Below are 21,744 nucleotides of genomic sequence, written 5' to 3' on the forward strand. Positions count from 1 at the left end.
AATCTGGGTGACATTTTTCCTAATCTCATCCATGCATTGTAGAGTTTATATCTGTAGCATGTCAACTTATTTGCAGTGCAAACAATAAAATTAGCAGATTTCCAGCAGAAACTATTTGAGAGTATTGAGGTGTAAAGCAGGGGTCCGGAACCTATGGCTCGCCAGACGTGGCTCTTTTGATGGCCGCATCTGGCTCGCAGACAGGGCTCCTATCCTATCTGAATTAAAGGGGGGGGCTAGGGCAATCGCATGGCCCCTGAATCACACACAATTTCCTTAGCCAATTTTCTTTACTCTGAGGCAGAGCAGCCAACTCTGCCATAGCCCACGGTAGCGGGCAGGACGTCTGGCCAGCACACTGTCTGCAACAGTACACAGACAATGCAGGAGAAGAGAAGGAGGCTGCTGCTCGCCGGGGGGGAACATGACACAGTTAGGGCTTATTCACATGGCCATCTGCGGGGACGTACGGCTGCATGTTCATCCCCATAGACGGCAATGGTGGCACCGCGCACATACAGTGCCACACGTGTGGCACCGATCCGGGCCGCACACCGCAAAAAGATAGAGCATGCTAGGGCGGAGGGACAATTTAATGTGCAGGTGGGGGGGGAGATTGATGTTGCTTGTTGGGGGGTTGATTGATGTTACTTGGTAGGGGGGTGATGCTAATATGCGGGGGGTGATGTTAATATGTGGGGGGTGATGTTACTGTATGTAGATATATTACAGGGGGGTTGGCAGCTGTATATAAAGATGTATTACTGGGGGGATTGGCAGCTTTATGTAACTGTATTACTGGGGGATTAGCGGCTGTATTTAGATGTTTTTCTGGGGGTGAGGGGGCTGTAAGTAGATGTATTACTGGTCTGTTGGTGGCTGTAGGTAGATTAGTATTACTGGATGTACCGAATGTAAATTACCATTGTTTTGGTCCAGTGGTGGCTTATTACAGCAGAGAGGAACACTCCTTTCTGTACTAATGACTGCTGGAGCGATTGTTCTGTCAGTGTCCCTTTAAGCATACTGTACGTCTCTAGCAGAATTATATTGCAAATATGTGGTGCTTATCGCTCCCTCAGCCAAAAAGGTTCCGAACCCCTGGTGTAGAGTGTGGGGTCTGGTAGACAGCTCATATCTCTGCCACATAGAGAAACCAAATGGGATGGACTCCTTGGTAGACTTTAAAGGATTTTATTAACATTTTAACTGACTGATAAGGGATAGAAGTCAGGGGAAGAGAGAGAGTTAAGGAGGTTCCACCACCATTTTAAGGATAAAAACTCCAAATCACAATTTCGGTACTGTACAAGGGGGACATATATCATGGCTTGTACAGCAGTTTTCTGGTATACAAGGCCTGACATAATCTCAATGCCTTGAAAACCGCCAGGTGTTATGATTATAATCCTCGTTATGCCACTTCCATGGCAAGTGGGTGGGAAGAGACTGCGGGGGGGCACAGTGGGCTGGCAAGGGGCATTACTACACCCTTGATTCATCATGTGGACTTGTATCCCAAGGTGCAGGGACTTTATCATACGCCGGTGTCTTCAAAATAGTTACATTAGCCAGACAGAGGCCAGGAGAGTGTCTACGGATTTCTTCAGTGAGGAAAAAAAGAGCTCCTCACAAAATGGTTGCTTTTATGATTTACCAAATTTTATGGGCTTTCTAAAGCTATCCAGCTATCAAGCTTATTTATGAGTGGGAGGCACAACCACACCCCCAGTGCTTGACTGACAGCCTGTATAATGATGTAATGGCTCCTCCATGTGCTTGCTGGTGGCCACGCCCTCTGCAGCCTGTGTGTATGAGATACTCTTATATACATGACTGACAGCCTGTGTGAGGTGTAATGGCTCCTCCATGTGCTTGCTGGTGCCCCCTGCAGCCAGTGTGTGTGTATAGGAGAGATACAACCGCTCCAGGCAGCCATGTTATAGCAGAACATGTCAGGTACTTTTGTAATAATAACTCTTTATTTATATAGCGCACACAGATTACGCAGTGCTGCACAAAGCATGACAAATTGGTCCCTGTCCCATGGGGCTCACAATCTAAACAACCTAAAAGTATGTTTATTGGAGTGTGGGAGGAAACATGGAGAAAACATACAAACTCTTTGCAGATGTTGACCTGGATGGGATGTGTAGCTGATGTCTGCCTCACACATGTGTATTACAAGGGAGAGCATGTCAGCAGATAAAGCACAGACACTAGCAATGCTTTACAATGCCTCTGACCATGTGACCAGCCTCATTTACATTATAAAGAAAAGATGATTTTATAATGATTAATGTATTAATTGACTAACTCTGCAGCACTCTGGACAGATTTTGGTTCCAAGACAGAAAATGGTCTCAGCACCAGAAATATACAGTATCTGCACTGCTCCACAATATTACATATATGTATCTCCTTTCTGAGTAACTAAGCCAGTGCAGAAACCAACATTTTATGTAAAAGCCGCCAGCTAATAAATGGTGAGAGTGCCACAAAACCAGCGGAAAAGCCGTAGTAAATGTCCCCCATTGTATCTGCTTACAGAACTGGTGTCAAATCCCGTTCACATCCTTATGTCATCCGGCCCAGCTCCCTGCCCATATGCTGCGCTTGTTGGGAGCACAGCATAGGGTCAGGGTAACTCCAATACTCACCTTTCACCACTCCACCAATGCAGCAGCCATGCTCCTCATGTGCCCGTTGTATGAGCCGGCTTCAGAGGTAGACCAATAAAGTTTGTGCTCCCCTGGTTAATTGTAAAGCATTTGCCTTCATAAAGATTGATGTGAAAGTCCCTAAAACAGCAGTAGCTGTGCAGCCCGCAGAGGAATGGACATGTGGAAACATGCAGCCTTGTTGTGGAAGGCAGTGCCCAGTCAGAGTGCTGCCACTCCCGCCTGTCCTGGAATTCAGAGCAGTCCTACCACACGCTGCTGTGATACAGGCACCTTCTACATATATACTGTGTACCTGTAAACTAATGGAAGTGTTCACACTTCACCTATTCACACGAATGGAATTCATTTTAGTCACAGCAACATAAGAGAACACCAAGAAACTCGTCTTACTACTGACACCTCTCATAACCAGAGCCCGGAGTCTGAACCCGCCCAAACATGTCACGCATCACATGACCATGACATCATCGAAGGTCCTTTCTCCAGCCAGGCTGTAGCATCTGCCATAGTTATGTAGCTGTGTGCATTCTGTGGGATAGTTAGGTCCAGGAGGAGGATGTCTGCCCTCCGGAGCGTGGGGCTCCCTGCTGCTCTGCTGGCTGCTACTGGAGGGGTGGCCCTGGTGACCTGGAGGTACCTGAAAGCTAAGAAACACGGGGCAGCCCAGGAGGAAGTTGTATCAGATGCCTCCATAATAGGTGAGCAGTATAAGGAAGCAAAGCAAGTGTTACATGCAGGCAAACATGTGTCTCCAGTAGAGAATGAAGGGAGCACAAATGGCTCACAAGGGAATGAGAAGAATGCACTATCAGGCGCCTCACCAGCGTGTGAGGAAAAGAAGAGCGCAGCAGCTCCAGTCACATCAGTAATCCAGGAGGAAAAGAAGAGCGCAGCAGCACCAGTCACATCTGTAATAGAGGAGGAAAAGAAGAGCGCAGCAGCTCCAGTTACATCAGTAATCCAGGAGGAAAAGAAGAGCGCAGCAGCACCAGTCACATCTGTAATAGAGGAGGAAAAGAAGAGCGCAGCAGCTCCAGTCACATCTGTAATAAAGGAGGAAAAGAAGAGCGCAGCAGCTCCAGTCACATCTGTAATAAAGGAGGAAAAGAAGAGTGCAGCAGCTCCAGTCACTTCTGTAATCCAGGGGGAAAAGAAGAGCGCAGCAGCTCCAGTCACTTCTGTAATAAAGGAGGAAAAGAAGAGCGCAGCAGCTCCAGTCACTTCTGTAATCCAGGAGGAAAAGAAGAGCCCAGCAGCTCCAGTCACTTCTGTAATACAGGAGGAAAAGAAAAGCGCAGCAGCACCAGTCACATCTGTAATAGAGGAGGAAAAGAAGAGCGCAGCAGCTCCAGTCACATCTGTAATAAAGGAGGAAAAGAAGAGCGCAGCAGCTCCAGTCACATCTATAACTCAAGAACAAAAGATTACACATGGGAACAAGGATGCAAACCCAAATGTTGCTGTAAATGAGGAGAAATGTCACAATGTGGAAAGCTCAGCATTACAAGAGCAATGTTACCGCACCTCAATACAGACCACAGAGGAGGCACACCATTCGCCTGTGGACAAAGGAATCAGTGATACACAACATAAGGTGAGAAACTGAAGCAGGAAGTACACAGCAATATTTAGCTGTGACCCTCATTGTATGACCAATGAGATGCTTTGTTGTGTCTGGAAAATGCCAGGACTTGGCAAATCCCATTTGTAGCAACCTAGACGTTGCAATGTACGGCATTCGCTGACCTGTTGCAAAAGAAACATTAGCAAAACATGTAACGGCCCTGTAAGTAGCACATTCACATGTTGTTCCTATGCATTTTGAAGCTGAATACAAGCGCATTATGTGAAACGCCTCCATGAACACGTACGCATTTAGACGAAAACACTTGTGTTCAGTTGTGTTGAGTTTGTTAAAAGACAAAACATGTTGCTAGATATTAAATGTTTTGGTGTAAACACAAGTGTTTGCAGAGTAGTTTCACCAAATGCATCTATGCAACAATAGGTTTCCAAAAGTATTCCAAGTGCAATGTGTGACCAGTGCCTATCCCTACATATTTATATTATATCCTTATATTTTCTTGGAGTCACTATTTGTAAGATTTCTTATTTTCAGCCATGTCCTGCTGCGTGGTTGGCTTCTGTGGTCTTGGTGATCCTATTTAAAGATAGAAATTTTCAGTAATTCTGAGAACACTATTAGGGCTAACAACCATTATTTAGGGTTGGCAGGGTGGCTGCTGTTGCCGGCCGGCAGAAGTCAGTGTCTGAGCCAGTACGATCTTCATCCTGGAATGCAAGAGAAGGGGCTAGAGTGCAGGAAGCAGAGAGAGATCTTAGCTCCACGGCGTTAGTCAGAAAAACAAAATGGCCATGACCCTTATGTCAACAGATACAGAGCCGGGAATTAGGGGCAACCAGGACTGATAGAGACAGATTGGAATTATATCTGTAAAATGCTGTATTTTTGTTAAAGCAATAAATTAAAGAATATGGTATTTTGTTATCCTGAGTACATTTAAGAAACTTTTCTTCGTGGAAATACCCCTTTTAAGTAATTCAGCAATAATTCCACATCCCACATAGATTTATTTAAGAACTATGGGGCTGGTCGCAATAGCTCCCATTTAAGGAATAACAATATTAAGTTCAGAATCAGTATTTGATGCAGTAGCTGCTTGATATTTTGCTGCCAGGAATGCTAGTAAAGTCCATATATTTGGGGAATCTTGCACTTGCCAAAACTGGAATTCATGTATTAGAGATGTGTTGCTGGAACCTGTTGTTGGTCTTCGGGACCATTTTAGGAGTTCATTGGTTTGTTCTGTCAGTTCTGGGTAAGCGAATAACTGATTGAGTCTGCAATCCCCATTAACTGTGGGAGTTAATTTAATAGGTCCCTCCAACCCTGTATACACTCTGACGTCTTCCTCAGGGGAAGTTTCTTACCTGTTTTTCATCTTGTAAAGTCTTGGATACATCGACCTTGCCTGTAAGATAAACTACCAGACCTACCAGATAAACTAGGACTAACTCTGAAATCTCCTCCTTCTGCAGTATATGTGGAATTAAATTCATGTGGGGGGGGGGGGCATAAAGGTCTTGAAGACCCTCCCGAGGGAAGGATAGAGCATCTATCCTACATGCCTTTAAAGTTCTCGCTACCAGCGACTGAGGTTGGGTTGTCGTTTCTGGTGCAAATAGATCTATTTGTTTTTGGCAAAACTCTGGGCTTTTAAGGCTGTTGTTTCTTATAATAACCTCTGTCTGGGCGTTGCATCTGAAATTTCGTTCAAGTGACTGGGTACGTACTGTGCTCTCAAATCTGTGTTGTTTTCTATTGCCCATTTCCACAATTCTAAGGATTATAGGTACAATATCTTTGATTGTCTACCCACCATTTAGTTCATGTAAGCTATAGGTGTTTTATTGGCCATTTGGATTAGACTGACGGGAATTTGTATCTTTAACCATCTGTGGAAATGCTAGTTTTGAAGCTCTTAATTCTAATGCGTATAAGTGAAGCGTTTTTCCCCCTGTGACCTCACACCTCTAATAGCATCTATTGTGGGATATGCTCCCCAACCCGTGATGGACACAACTGACATTATTGTCATGTCCAATGGAGGGGTTCGTAGCTAAGTAGGAGGCAAAGCTGGTAGCCCCGTCATCCTCTTCAATTCCCTCTGCGCTGAAACTAGAGTTTTCCTCATCGCATTCCTGCCTACTTCATTCTACAATTCGGTCATAGCCATATCTGTGCTTCTTTCACAAGTTAGGAGCCGTTTTAAATCTTGGCTTCATCTCTATGATCTCCAATGAGAGGTTTTGTAACTGCAGCCAGGGTGAGTGCACACTGTGAGTTTCTGACAGGAATATTCTGCCTTTGCTTTCTCATTTAATGTGGAATTTGTCCTCATTTTGCTTCACTGCTAGGGAACATGCATCCCCCTCCATAGCCTCTGGAAAAATTCTGATTAGAAAGCGCGTGCTCAGGAGCTCTGTGGTGACCATTGTGAGAAACGGCATAATATAGAGAACAACATTATAAAGTAACCATAACAGTACTCCAGAGACTACAATATAACATAATGTGCCGGAAAGCAGTGGAATACATGGAAACATAACATAACCTCAACAGCATAATAGACCCACCTCAGTAGTATCAATCTCCAAAATGGGAGTATGTATAGCAGTGATACCATAGTCAACAGCAAGCAACCATACAGACAGACATACACACCACACACAAGGCTAATACACTCATCACGCTCATTTGTGCACCACCTCAACCAAATATGATCACATTTCTGACAACATTTCCTGTTTATATATACTGAACGATAGTGGGGGATAAAACTATTAAAAAGTACAATCCAACGCTTTAAAGCAGGAGGATTATGATCCTTCCATGACACAATCACTCCCTTACGGGTGTCATAAAGAACAAACCGAAAGAAGACATTGTCATAGTGGCTATTTATAACATCATTTAAGATTCCCAAGAGACAGAGGCAACTGTGTGTTTTAAAAGTAAATGTAAAATAATCCCAAATAATTTTTTGAATATATAAATGATGAGAAATTAAAAAACAGAGAGGTGGGCATGGTTAATGGAGATGAGGACAGGGCCCATCTATTGTAAGTCGCTTTCTCAACTGTCTTTACCCACGAAAATCCTATGATGGATAACACAATGAGAAATAATGTAAGTCCTGTATTAAATGATGACTGGCTTTTTTGATACAGTACAACATAAAAGGTTGGTACAGAAAATGAGACTGCTGGGACCCAGAGAAAATCTGTGTATTTGACTTAGAAATTGAGGGTTGTCATTAATTGTCGGATTGGGCCCCCTTTCTTTTAAATATTTTTTTACGACATAGTAAAGGCTTTAGGCTACATTCACATGGCTGCTGGGGGACGTATATACGGCAATGGGAGCTTGTCCCATATTACAGTGCTGTGTGCGATGTTTCTCTATGGAGAGGGGCAGGATTGAGCGACGCTCACCCCCTCCTCCTCTCCCGTGTGCCAACATGTGCCTGGCGTGCTACAGTACTGCGGGCACATGTTCGTCTGAATGCAGCCGCTTACTGTAGAGTTTTAATATGTGCAGATGATACTAAGCTCTATAAAGTAATTAATACAGAGAAGGATAGTATATATTACAGAGGGAGGAAGTTTGAGAAATTCTCAGTTTTTCAATGTCTAAACATTCTATATACATTCTATCATTCTATATATGTCATTTAACCTCATTTTTACTGTCTACCATTCTGTCTAATACAGGAAAAAATCTGATGTATTCTACTTTGCTGTCTGATTTTTTTTTTATTTTTTTTATTTGATAATTCGGGGTTTGGTCAAGCCTTGGGCCTATCTATCTATCTATCTATCTATCTATCTATCTATCTAACCATCCTTATCCTTGTAATGGATAATTTCACCAATCATGCTTTTACTTTCCTTTTCCTTCTGCTATCATGATGCACAGTATATATATCAAGGTACGTAAAGGTGTGTTTGCTTTTAGGTCAGAGCTGGATTAGATTTAACTGCATTAGCCAAATCTTATTAATGGCAGCTCCCATTATCAACGTCACCACATTTAAATTCTACTCTTCTATCTTCTCCAAACTTGTTATTGTCTTAAGAACAAGAGCAAATAATATGGTTGTGAATGCATACAAGAAGCAGTGAAGAAAAGGATGGTAATGTTTTGTGTGTTTCTCAGTAATGTTGTAGTTTACATTTAGTTCAGACATTATTCTGCATTATGCTCTGTATATATTTATTATGACTTTTACTTTATTATTGAAAGAAGGAAATGCATGAATTATAGGACCCACTCATTCATGGATTTGTGGATATTGCAATGGTTGTGGCTCACTAAAGATTCTTTTATGGGACATTAACAATATATCATAATTCACAAATGACATGTATGAAACTGAGCAACTTTGATTGGCATATACAGGCAGTCCCCGGGTTACATACAAGATAGGGTCTGGAGGTTTGTTCTTAAGTTGAATTTGTATGTAAGTCGAAACTGTATATTTTATAATGGAAGTTCTAGACAATTTTTTTTCTTTTGCCCCAGTGACAATTGGAGTTTCAAAATTTTTGGTGTAATTGGACCAAGAATTATCAATAAAGCTTCATTACAGGCATCTTACAGCTGATCATTGCAGTCTGGGACTATAGTAAAGCATCCAGAGAGCTTTATCAGAGGTCACATGGGGCAGAGGGGTCCGTCTGTAACTATGGGTTGTCTGTAAGTCGGGTGTCCTTAAGTAGGGGACCGCCTGTATATATATATATATATATATATATATATATATATATATATATATATATATATATATACTAATAACATGTGTTATGCCCTAAGGTGCCTAGGTTTGGGTACAAAAAATGATCTTTCATTTTATATATTCCAGAATCCCAATTATTTTAATGTTATTCACATGATGCTATAAGTCACAATAGATTGCACAGCCTATTAGTCATATCTCATCTTTAACAACACCTTTGTGTCTGTCTGCAAAACCTACAAATAGTGAATAAAGTTGTACACTGATATATTTTGCAATGTAGGATATTATTCTACAAACTAAGGAGAATTTGTTGAGGAAGTATATTAGAAAAATGTTCATAGCTGCCCCTTCCCCACAATATCAAAAATAATCTGAAATAACTGTTACTCTTAAATGACTGCCATAGAATCCTGATACTGCGAGTATTAAGTGGTTAAGAGTGTAACTGCAGTACTAGGACAACATTTTGCTTTCCATTTACCGTATGTACGCAGCTGCCAAGTCCTGGTTCTATGAGTACATTATGCATATAAACGTTGGAATATTCTATAGGGCATTAGACTTGTGTTACTTAAATATAAGCTACACAAGTTCACACCCAAAAGACCTAACTTTTTTCTGACTGCTTTGTATCTTTGATAGGAAAAACACGCGCCATGCAAGCAGGTTTTAGTCCTTGGATTGGATGGATCTGGGAAGACAAGTATCTTGAACACCGTTGGAGCAAATAAAGGAAAAATTATTACAACTCCCACGGAAGGAGTGAACGCAATGTGCATCAGCAATGGAAATTCTAAAATGGAGTTTTTGGAAAGTAAGTTGATTTGTTTATTTCAACCACAACCAGCAAGGGTTCTCCTTCCTCCCCTAGTCTTTTTACTAAATACCCTGGGTGAGTCAGATTGGCGAACAAAGGATGTGACTGTTGAGCAGCCCCTTGGCTGCTATGATTGGCTAGGTGGGACATGTGAAAAATGTAAAGCAATCTTCATTGATCAACATTTGAAGGATTTTTTGTAAGGGGTACACCATGCCACTAGAACAGTGTTTTACAAAATTACCGAAGTATAGCAACATAAAACCTTTATTTTTCAAAAAAACTTGATGCATGATAGGCCCAACTCCTGTTGAAGAAAATGTTCCTCAAACCATGACAGTTCCTCCACTACCTTTCACCGACTTCTTTACACACTTTGGGTTCAGTCTTTCCACAGTTTGCAGACGAACAAAATGTTTCCCATCAGATCAAAATAAATTAAACTTGCTGTCATCGCTAAAAAGAACTGTGGACCATTTCTCCTCTGTTCACACAACAGGCTCCTCAGCAGAGGTGAGTCTGCATGACGAGACAGATCTCTACCCTTTTCAGTGCTAAACTGGCAAACAATTCCAGCTGTAGAGTTCTCTAGCAATGGCTGATAGGGTCACCCTTTAGCCTTTATCTGGACAAGCAGTCACTTTGAAAGAGCACATAATGTTTGCAGTCAGTGTAAACTGAAAAACAATGGAAATTCCTGGGGACAGGGTTTGGAAAGAGGCATATGTATTTCCTTGGTAACAATTAGTAACTATCACTCGGTGTTTTGCATTAAATGCGCGACATTGGGGGCTGATTACTGATTTCCATGGAAACGCATAGGGCAGTGATGGCAAACCTTTTAGAGATCGAGTGCCCAAATTGAGACCCCCCAAAAAACTAGTGCAACACTCTTGCCGATGCAAGGCATAGTGGTGGTTGCGAATACGTCCCACCATGTAGCTTGCAGCCTGTGAAGGGTCTGTTCAACCCCATAGCAGGTCACTACATAACAACTACATAACACAGATGAGCACTGCAGTGGTAGAGCCTGCCTGGTAAGGCAGGAGTTAATTGTTTTCTGTGATGTAATTCCAGCAACCAATCACAGGTGTTATACTTTGTTTCTGTGAGCTGAGATGTAAGCTGATATGTAATTGGAGGAGTAGCCACCACCTGACCAGAGGGATTAACAAAACCCCTGGTCAGGAAACTTCTAGAGTGCAGTTCAGTCAGTCAGACCAGGGAGTCTGAACACCCTGGTCTGTGACTCCCTCCAACTACATCTCCAGCATTCTACCATTCTGTCAAGGCACATTGCTACTGTTCCTGTCGGTTCCAATAAAGAACTGTAAGTTATTCTTGTTCAATGTCTGCCTCCGTCTGGTCCCTGCTACTACGGCTGTCACCATCACGGGCACCCTATCCACCACACAGAGACTCATACTCTAGACACCAAAGGGTTGCCCCAGGGAGAACCGCTATAGCAGCCTCTCCCTCATCATTTTGTTGCCAACACCACCCTGCTGGAGACCTGCCAGGCTGTAGGACAGCCCTCCAGTTCCCCATACCAAGCACCGTGACACTAGCGTGCCTAGGCCGCAACCGCCAGCCACTCAGGTACTGCGGGCCCCGGCTGTCTCCAGGCCACAAGAAAAGGCTAGGCCCCGGGGTTGCACTAGCTTTTCCCAAAGTGCCAATACAGCAATTTAGGCAGTAACAAACTTATTGCTACCAGAATTTTTGAGCTCAAAACCGACCCTGTCCACACCTTTTCACTCTTGGGACAGGACCAAGCAGCACAGAATGGGTCACTTTAAAATAGCAGGGCACTACTTGGACTGACTGAGGAAGATGCCATGTCTGGTAAACTCTGTGCCTGGGAGAAAGCCTGTGTGCCCACAGAGAGGCCTCTGAGTGCCATCTCTGGCACCAGTGCCATAGGTTCGCCACCACTGGCATAGGGCATCAGGCCAATTGGAATTCAAATGCCCTAAGTTGCCACAACCTTAATTTGGTTTGTCAGATAACTAACCCCTTTCCGCCGAAGCCACTTTTCACCCTCCTGACAGGGCCCATTTTTTTCAAATCTGACATGTTCTACTTTTTCAACACAGTCATACCTGCAAAAAAACTTATTAACTAACATTCATCGAATGTCTGCTTTATGTCGGCATGGTTTTTATGCAGGATGTTATGGGGCTTTGAACTTTAGGTTTGATTTTTCATTACATAAAAACTCAAAATCATGCTCAGATTTCAGGTCACTTTGAGAGGCCTAAATAATAGTAAAACCCCATGAATTATCCCATTATAGAACCTACACCCCTCATTGTATGTAAAATAACTTTAATTGTTTTACAGGGGTTAAAACAAATTTGTGTGCAATTTTTTAAAATGAGTTGAGTTGCCCATTTCAGTGGTACCATTTTGGCGCACATAACTTTTATTCCATTTTTGGAACGTTCTTGTAAAGGGATTTTATGAGAAATGTATACTTTATAGTTTTTCAGGGTTTTTTTTACGGCGTTCACAGATTGCTACGGATGTGGCGATGCCAAATATGTTGGGGTTTTTTATATGATTTGTACTTTATTAAATGTGTATAGGGTAGATTGATGTTAAGGGGACTTTTACTTCAGTTAATAATTTTTATTAAAAAAGACTTTATTAAGTGTTTTAAAATTTCATTTACCGCATCACAAAAAAGGACAATGGCACAATTGTACTCTGCACACCTAATAAACTTAAAAAATTTTTAATAGTTTATACAACAAAAGACATTCAAATGCATGTATGCATTGGTCCAAGATCATCTGCCATATAGGGGTTCCACTTCACTTAGTAATATCTCAAGGATCCAATACATACAAGATAAGTGCATCAAATATATAAATACAATACAGTTGTATATCACAAAACAATGGATACCAGTCCCTAAGTATCATAGAAATTGCATAGGTTGCAAAGTCACTAAGTTTACAAGGTCCAAGAGATGAGGGAAGACCCCACACGTATTGCCAGTGTGTCTGGCTTCCTCAGGGGCCCTATCATATGAGATAATACTATGTGAAGGGGAACCCCTTTATAGCAGATGATCTTATCCATGGACCATGGCCAGAATATTTTTTTTAATTGCATATATACATTTTAATGTGTTTTGTTGTGTGGCTATGAACTAATAAAAATAATTTGTTTATTGGGTATGCAAAGTGCAATTGTGTCCTTGTTCTTGTTGTTTGCGACTATATTGTAGGACTACTTTGCACCCCTGCTTTGTGCACATCTTCTTCATTTAACACATTATACAGTGTTCAGTTACACTACCAGTCTTGGTAGTATTTGCCGTGGTGATGCTGTTTGTTGTCATGCAGCTGGTGCTGCAGGGAGTGAACATACAATACAGTGTATACTTGCTGGCCCCTATAGGTCACACAGAGTTGAGGCTTTAATCAATTACATTGCAGAGAGTGCCATCCATGGGATTATCTTCACCATGCTCCACTTCTTTTGAAAGTCCTCAGCCCCAACCTCACCCCCTTCTTAACAACAATGCCGCATCAGACAAAAGTCATGGAGCAGTCACTCATGCTGTATGTTGACTTTCTTAGCATGGATTCTGTGGCCCATACACCTGCCCCAGTTGCAGACAGAGTTGAAAACTTTTTTGGGGGTTGAGTGTGTAGAAGATGGACCATCACAAGATATCTATGATAATGATTATGAAACCCAGTTGCCAACTGCTGTTGCATTCTGCGATGTGCAGATGGAGAAGTAGGGCAAAAGTAAGTGCTCACGGGTAGAAGGTGCCAGGGGTGATGTCGAGCTACTAGTCCCAACATGCATGGAAGGCAGTGATAGTACGGATGAAGAGGTGGTAGTCAAGGAAGCCCCTGTCAGTCATCAGAAAATGCTAAATGGTGGCAAGGCGCAACGGCTAGCTTATCCAGGGACTTGCCACACAAAGGCCAGCGCACAAGCTGTATGTTACATGTCATGAAGAGTGCAGAAGACAGAACATGTGTCTTTTGCACCCTGTGCTGTCAGTCTAGGAAATGTAGTCAACGTCTCAACAATCTGAGCACCTAGTGTATGACCAGGCACCTGCAAAGTAAACATGAGCTGCAGCGGATGATATGACAAAAAAGCCTCCAAACACCAGAGGCTCCCTCTGCTGTTTCATTGGTCTCAACCTGAACCACCACCCCCTGAGCCCAGACTACCTGTCTCCCCGCAAAGATAGGATGTGATGCCAACAGCACTACTGTCACCATCACCAAGCTATTCACACCATGTCTTCAGCTTTCTAACCCACAAATAATGGAGACTACGGGGAAGTTTGGTCCATGTCATACACAAGCTTTGGTCCTGAATAAGAGCATTTCTAAATAGCTAGTAGAAACGGAGAGCTTTAAAGATGTTATGGCAGCTGCTGTCCCAAAGTCAGACCCAGCCGCTACTACTTTTATTGGTAGGCAATCTCCGCTCTGCACCAACAGGTTATGCAAAGAATCAGGTGTGCGCTGTGCAACACCCTTAGTCCTGAGGGGCACCTCACAACTGTCAAGTGAACAAGTAAACATGGGCAGGGACGTTACAGCTCACTGAGTTGATGTAGTGGTGACTGAGCCCTAGGTAGGAAGTACTTTGGCTTACATTCTGCCACCACCCAGGATTGCCAGACTGCACTCCTTGCCTCCTACTGCTACATAAAGTTTGTGGTGTGTGTGCACATTTTTGGTGTTTTCAGCCTGCTGCTCGCCTATCTGCGCTGAGGAGCTTTTGCCTTCCCACCCATTGCCTCATTCCAATGCCCCATCTTCATGCTGCTTGGAAAAGCTCTTCAGGCACAGGAGGAAGATAAACACATGTAAAGCCAGTCCACACATGGCTCACAGGGTGGGTTGCTGGACAGGTTGTTAGGTACTGCACTATCCAGCCAGTGGACAGTTTTGAAAGAGGAGGAGAAAATTTCCTGCAACTGGGTGACATCCATTGTAACTCATTGAAATCACTGGATTGTGGTTGGGGAGATGCGGAGGAGGAGAGATCTCCCACCAAGGGCAGCTTATCCTTGCTCTAGGCAGCATTGCCCACATTAGCCAATACATGCTTCAGTGCCTGTGCAATGACATGTTGCCCAGATCGTAAAAGGATAGTGTAGTGATCTTTATTTCATCAGTAGGGTGTGAGAGAAAAATGAGGGAGCACAAGTAAACTTTGGTGGAGGCACCAGAACTGGCTGGGTTCCCATCAGACAGTGAGGCGCCGTGAGGGGGAAGAAGTGGACAGTTCAGAATGAGAATTGGCATCGCCTTGAGAGGGAGAGTTAACATGGCCTCAATGTAGAATGCTATTTTCAAATATGTTCAAATGTATTCAACCTCCACCAACAACAGATGTGGCACATAGTACTAGGAAGAAGACTGTGGCTCTCATGGTGGAAGATTATTTGTTGTCATGTCAACTGTTACTGAACGATGGGTCCTCCCTGTTCAATTTCTAGGTGTTTACATTAAACATGTGGCCTGAGCTTGCCTTTTATGCCTTGAGGGTACTGTCCTGCCCTGTGGCAAGTGTGCTGTCAGAGTGCACGCTATAGAGTCCTGCCTTACCACCTGGATTCAGCAATCTTTACCAGTGGACGGCTGTAGGACATACAGTAACTCCCAGACATTTCATGTACAAAAACTTTTTGTTTGTGCAATCCCTCCAGCAGAGGTGGCCATATCCGAGGAAGCTATCTAGTTTCTAAGGGACAACATGGAGACATTTATGAGAAATTATCTTCACACAGGAACATTTTTGTTAATAACATCTAATTAAAGAAATGTATATACATGGCAGATGTATCAAACTGAATGTGAATGCCCAGACGAGAATACCCCTTTAAGATGAACCAGTCATGGATCCTGCATGGCTTGGCATAGACCAGGAGAGTGTGGTCTATTTTCTGGATACCAAAATGAAACCGCAGTGAGAGGAAGGTTATGTGGTTGCTTCTTTCAACATGTTAGAATAATTGGGTCTGAACATGCAGAGCACCTTTAACCACAGTGAGAGGAAGGGTTTATGGTTTTCCCATTGCCTCTTTTATCGCTCTGAGATTAACTCCTTCCCGACATTTGACGTAATGATACTGCATGGCGGGAGGTGCGTTACCGCAATTTGCAGTATTATTACGTCATGCTTCTGGTGCCGGCTCCTGAACGGTGCCAGAAGCATGGGGTGCCAGCTGGTCTGGTGCGCTAAATTGGACACACCGACACCACCCCCATACCTCCTCAACCCCCCCCCCCTCCCGTGCCCTCCCCCAAACACAAACATTCCCTATACATATCTAATAAAGTAAAAAAACACAAAATCACCAGAAAAAATCCACATATTTGGTATCGCTGCGTCTGTAACTATCTGTACAATAACTCAGTAACATTACTGGACCCGCTTGGTGAGCGCCGTAAAAAAGAAACCAGAAAAACATGCCAAAAATGTACATTGTTCATTAAATCGCTTCACAAAACTGTTCTAAAAAGTGATCAAAAAACGTTATGTACGCCAAGATGGTATTACTGAAAAGAACAACTCAACACGCAAAAAATAAGCCCTAAACCAGCTCTGTCAACCAAAAAATATTAGCGTTATATCTCCGTACAGATGGCGATACAAAAATAAATGAGATTTTCTCTGTATTAGTTTTAATTCAGTAAAATTGTAAAAATATATTTAAAAAACTATATAAATGAGGTATCACCATAAACGTAGTGATCCATAGAATAAAGATAATATGATATTTTTATGGTATGGTAAATGACCCCCAAAAAATACAAGAAGAAAGGAAACCAAAACTATTTTTTTTTCCTACATACATTTAAGAGTTAATAAAATCTGATCAATGAGCTAATGACCCGCTTAAATGAAGTATTTGTAAAGTGTATCTAATGTCGCAAAAAATAAACCCTTATTTGTCCAAATGTCCCCCCAAAAAAAGATTGTATAGCCAATAAAATGTGACAATGCATAATCTGCTCTGAATGGCGCAGCTTCCTTTTAATACCCTGGCGTGTGCCCATACAGCAGGTTACCACCACATATGGGGTATTGTTATACTCGGGAGAGATTGGGTATCAAACTTTGTGGACAGTTTTGGTATTTTATCCCCTGAGAATTTGTACATTTTTTGAAAAAAATTTTTAAAAACACATTCATTTAGCTAAAAAAAATGTAAATTTCAAAATTGCATCCGATCTTGTTTTATCCCCTGTAAAATAATTGAAGGGTTAACAACCTACATGAAAGTTGTTTTACATACATTAAGGGGTGTAATTTTTATAATGGGGTCATTTATGGGGTTTTACTTTTATTTAGCCCTCTTAAAGTGACTTGAAATCTAAGCAGGTCCTGCAAAAGCGTGATTTTGTGTTTTTTATGAAAATTTGAGAAATCGTACCTAAAGTTCAAAGCCCCATAACATCTTACAAAAATGAGAGAATGCATGAAAAACCATGGATACATAAAGCAGACATTCGGTTAATGTTAGTTATCAAGTTTTTTTTGCTGTTATGACTATGTATGGAAAAAGTAGGAAATTTTCAATTTCAAAATAATATTTTAAATACTTTTCCTAGCCCATTTTTGTCAGGGCTACTACCCTGTTATTATCGCCATTTTTACAGTTTACATATCATGGGTTACATATACAAATAAAATAAGACCTTACACAGTCATTACATAGTCATATAATGATAGGAGCGAGAGCCTTGCTTGCAGAAACTTACATTCTATTCTTTTTTTACATCCCTCAATCAAGGTCATTGATGCACAGTTCAGCATCCGTTATATACTGCCCTGAGGAAGTCGCCTATTCGCGACAGAACACGTGGGTTACTCCCTGCACCACAAGACCGATTGCGCTGGGAAGGGCTGCATTTACACGAACGTATAGGGGGGGGGCGGCTGGATATACATGCCCCGTAGGTGACTATAGCACCTGGGCTCGTTACGGTGAGCACTGGTTTTTCCAAGCTGTTGCCAATAGTAAGATAAACCTGCTCTATGTTTGGGCATAAGAATGGCTGTGTGGCTCTATGGAGAGGGAATTGGTGAGCAGCGCTCACCTCTCCTCCTCTTCAGCGTGCCTGACGTGTACTTTTAAGTGTTTTTTATAAAGGGTTTGGGTTAATTGTGATTCACTCGTTTTTCCTCTCCTTTTATACCATTATATTTTATATGTGTGACTCTGGATATGTGAATTTATACCCTACAATAGCAGTGGCCGCCATCAGTGTGTTTCAAGTTGTGGAGTGGTCTAAGATGCCAGACTCCACAAAGTATTATTCCCAAAAGATGGGTATTCTGTTACTCAACTGGAGGGTGGTTTCAAATCCAACTTCTGACAGCTAACTTTTGTATCCATGTTTCTGTTCATATGCAGTTCCCAAATTTGCATCAGAGCTATGAGCACTATTCACCTTAATTCATGATACCATAACTCCCTGGGGAAATCACACTCAAGTGAATAAGACCTACAAAAAGATGAATGTAAAACCATTAACCTTAGATGGCTTACAGCCTAAAACTCATTTTGTGGGTCTCTGATGCAGTCCTCCTCCAGTCCCATGAACTTGAACACTGGGCTTGGCTAAGCAATGCATATGTAGTGAATAAGAGGGGGAAAATACCACTTTCAAATACCACTGGAAGTGACTAATCTTTCAGAGAACAAAAGGGTCTCATATCACTTGCTCATACTAGTAATATCATGTTCTTCTGTTGGAACATTAGCAACGCATAGGCTCACTCTTGTTTGAGACTGTGTAGATTCAGACTGTTTTACAATTTTTTATGTTTTTCAACAGTTGGAGGCAGTGAGCAGCTTCGTCCCTATTGGAAAATGTACCTCTCTAGAGCATTTGCGGTTGTTTTCGTTGTAGACTCTGCTGATCATGGTCGTCTTCCACTCGCAAAAAGACATCTTCATCAACTGATCCAGCAAGACTCTGTGGTTCCATTATTGGTACTTGCTAATAAACAGGTATTCACTCATGTTCCTACAAATATGTTTGAACTTGTATTATTATTATTATGTTATTATACTGTACTATATATTTATACACCAATAAAACTCCATAATGCTATATTGAACCTTCATTGTTGTTGATATCAAGCATGAATAATATCCATTCATTTTTGGTGTCTCGGTAGGACTTACAGAATGCCCACCATATTCCTGAGATTCATGATGCCCTTGCACTCTCGGAGATCTGTGAAAATCGGAAGCTGTTTCTCATTGGAACATACGTGACAAAAGACGGATCTGAGATTTCTTCTGGGATCCAAGACACAAAGGAATTTCTTGCACAGCTGCTTCTAGAAAACTCTGCCGAAATGAAATAATTTTTTTCCCACTCATCAATATTTTTGCTTACCAAAATCAAGGGCGTCCTTTTTGGATAGCTTAGAGATTAATTTTAAAGGTCCCTGGTGAAGATGTTATCAATCACTGATGATGCCAGTAATAATAATAGGGAAAATATTTCATTATCCCTGCACTGATCCTGGTGGGAAAATAAAGTATTACAATAGAATGAGCACCAGTTAGTTTTTACAGTAAAGAGTAGCAGTAAGAGCATAACCCAAAGAGTTCATATCTAGAACGGCATCTAAGATTTGTGCTTTAAAGTGAAATACAAATACACAGGATACATAAGGTTATTACCCAAAGATATTGATCTTGACTAATGCAGGAGGGTAATAACTTCCTTTTAGAACATTTAGAGTGGTTTTGACCAAACAGCTCCTTCTAATAACGGACCGTTCTGCGAAGCTTTAACAGTTTTAATGAATGGGGTGATGGGTATATACTCAAGCTTGTGTGAATTGGGGAAATCCATTTTTGGGGTCTTAATAGTGTTTATGCAGGTTCCCCTTTGGAGCTAGGACATCACGGCCCAGTCAAAGAATAATTTTACAAACAGTGCCTCAGTGATGTCCCTTTTTTTTTTTTTAGAGAGAATTATAGGCTTTTATAGGTTAATGAATAGTATACTGACAATTTTTGTGTCACATGAGTTTTTTATGCTAAAGATCGGTTGTTATTTTATAAGGTCTTTAGGATGTCTTGCACAATATAATTTTACTTGACTTTGTAAGGATTGACTCGTAATCACAGGATAGGTAATAAATGGAGAGACCGGCATGTATTTGTGCTTCAATCTGTGTCAGACAGTAGTTGTCCTGCACACTGCAATCTTCCTCTGCCCATAGACTTTGAATGGGAAAGGAACGCATTTGCACAAATCACCAATCTTGTTAGTACCACCCAGGATCACAAACCTTTCCCCAATCAGGTGGTTTTGAGTCAAGTCCTTTCATATTTCTAGCAGGTCATGCTAAGGAGAAAACAACTATGTCTTATAATACTGTTTTGGATTTTGTAGAAGGGGCACGGGGTATGCACCACTTTATGGGATCAAAACTTACCAGTTACTTTTAGCCCTCATGCACACAAACATAGTTGATACAACCTTACTTTTTTGGATCACCTGCATCCTCCTGTCTTTCTGTGGGCTAATATACACAGCTCTGTGTCTGAGCCTAGTGCCTCTAAGAAACATCTCAGAGCGAGTCCTATGACTGGTTGTATTTGTAGCTCTGCTATTCCATAAAAGTCTATAGGACTGTGAACAATACGGATGACACACAGTGTGTCATCCATGTGCAGTCTGTATTTGTGGGTCAGTTGCTAGGTAACATAATCTTGTGACACTCCTAGGGGACGATGGGACAAACTATTCACATAACTTGCCATCCTTAATGTTTTTTTGTGCACGTGCAGATGGTTTTGTGGCCAAATGGCTCAGAATCGGGTAAGATACTTTTGATACACAACTCCTTAAAACAGCCAGGAGACTTGTATTTTGCGGTCATAGGAAAAATATGTTTGTGTGCGGGAGGCCTAATACTGAGTGGTAGGTTGCTTCTCTACTCAAGGTTGGTGGAAGGATAAAGGCAAACACTGGCGGTAACTGTTAACAGTCTGTAAAAAACCAAATAGTTGGCTCAATATGATGGCTGGCATTAGCATCAGATGTAAACACTTCGGTCTGTGATGCCCCACCATATTGGTATTGCAGTACTTGCTCTGTGGTCACGCAGGCGGTGATTTTAATTTTTCTGCTTCTATAATATTGCCTTTGGATATGTAATATGTAACTGTCATTGTACTGCTATTACATACAAAGGTATGGGAGGCTTCAACCAAGAAAGCAAAACCAACTGTGAGCAGATCTGCCTGGTTATGCCTAGAGTTACAGTACATTACCACCCAACAAGAGTGGATTCTGAATACAGACTGTTACATCTATAACTCAGGGTCAGAAATGAGACTTCACCAAATAGACGGATGAATGCAATGAAAATAATGCAAATGCACTTTGTCATATGTTTATTGTTCTAACCTGGTTACCTGATATGAAATGGCTATTCATGTTTTAAATTCATTATTTGAATTTGTTTGGGTTTCAGTAGTATCTTGGTGAACCACCTCCTCTAGTAAATTGCTTTTCTTGCTTGTTGAGACAGGTTGAGGAAGTAGAGTAGTGCTATGGGGCTTGATAAGATAAGTATCAATAGGCTATTCTGAGAAGAATTCGGCCAGGAAGCCACATTAACATTGCTCTTGTAACAAGAAATCTTAACTGTTTTTAATAAAGAATTTCATAAGTGTTGTGCGCTAGACAGAGTCTTTTTTTAGAAGAGTATATTTTTTTAATTTATTTGCATACTGCTAAAGCATTGCAAATACTTTGGTTGTCAAAGATTGCCTATAAAATGTAATTTTCCGATTTAGGTTTTCAGGTTTAGGGTAATTTCTTATGCATCCATTCCAAATAAAATGAACAGAATAAAAATAAAACAAAACTTTTATCTAAAACTGGTACAA

At 41.6% G+C, this 21,744-nt stretch overlaps 1 protein-coding gene across 2 annotated transcripts; it reads left to right on the plus strand.

The window, feature by feature from the left end:
* The first annotated feature begins 3,133 nt into the window (after positions 1–3,133).
* Positions 3,134–21,537, plus strand: ARL9 (ARF like GTPase 9). Of its 2 annotated transcripts, none has more exons than XM_072155461.1 (4): positions 3,134–4,278; positions 9,650–9,821; positions 18,659–18,834; positions 19,005–21,537. In XM_072155461.1, exons 1-4 carry the CDS (start codon positions 3,241–3,243, stop codon positions 19,194–19,196), a joined length of 1,578 nt encoding a protein of 525 aa, XP_072011562.1. In that variant the 5' UTR covers positions 3,134–3,240; the 3' UTR covers positions 19,197–21,537. The 2 variants fall into 2 exon arrangements, with proteins under 2 accessions (XP_072011562.1, XP_072011571.1); XM_072155470.1 differs by lacking the exon at positions 3,134–4,278 and adding an exon at positions 8,286–8,401.
* Positions 21,538–21,744: the final 207 nt, after the last annotated feature.

This window comes from Engystomops pustulosus, chromosome 1 (genome assembly GCF_040894005.1).
Source record: "Engystomops pustulosus chromosome 1, aEngPut4.maternal, whole genome shotgun sequence".
NCBI classification, from domain to species: domain Eukaryota; kingdom Metazoa; phylum Chordata; class Amphibia; order Anura; family Leptodactylidae; genus Engystomops; species Engystomops pustulosus.

Coding starts and splice junctions, on each gene's coding strand:
- ARL9 (XM_072155461.1), top strand. CDS start 3,241: ATGTCTGCCCTCCGGAGCGTGGGGCTCCCTGCTGCTCTGCTGGCTGCT. Junction 4,279..9,649: donor TCAGTGATACACAACATAAG/GTGAGAAACTGA, acceptor TATCTTTGATAG/GAAAAACACGCGCCATGCAA. Junction 9,822..18,658: donor TAAAATGGAGTTTTTGGAAA/GTAAGTTGATTT, acceptor GTTTTTCAACAG/TTGGAGGCAGTGAGCAGCTT.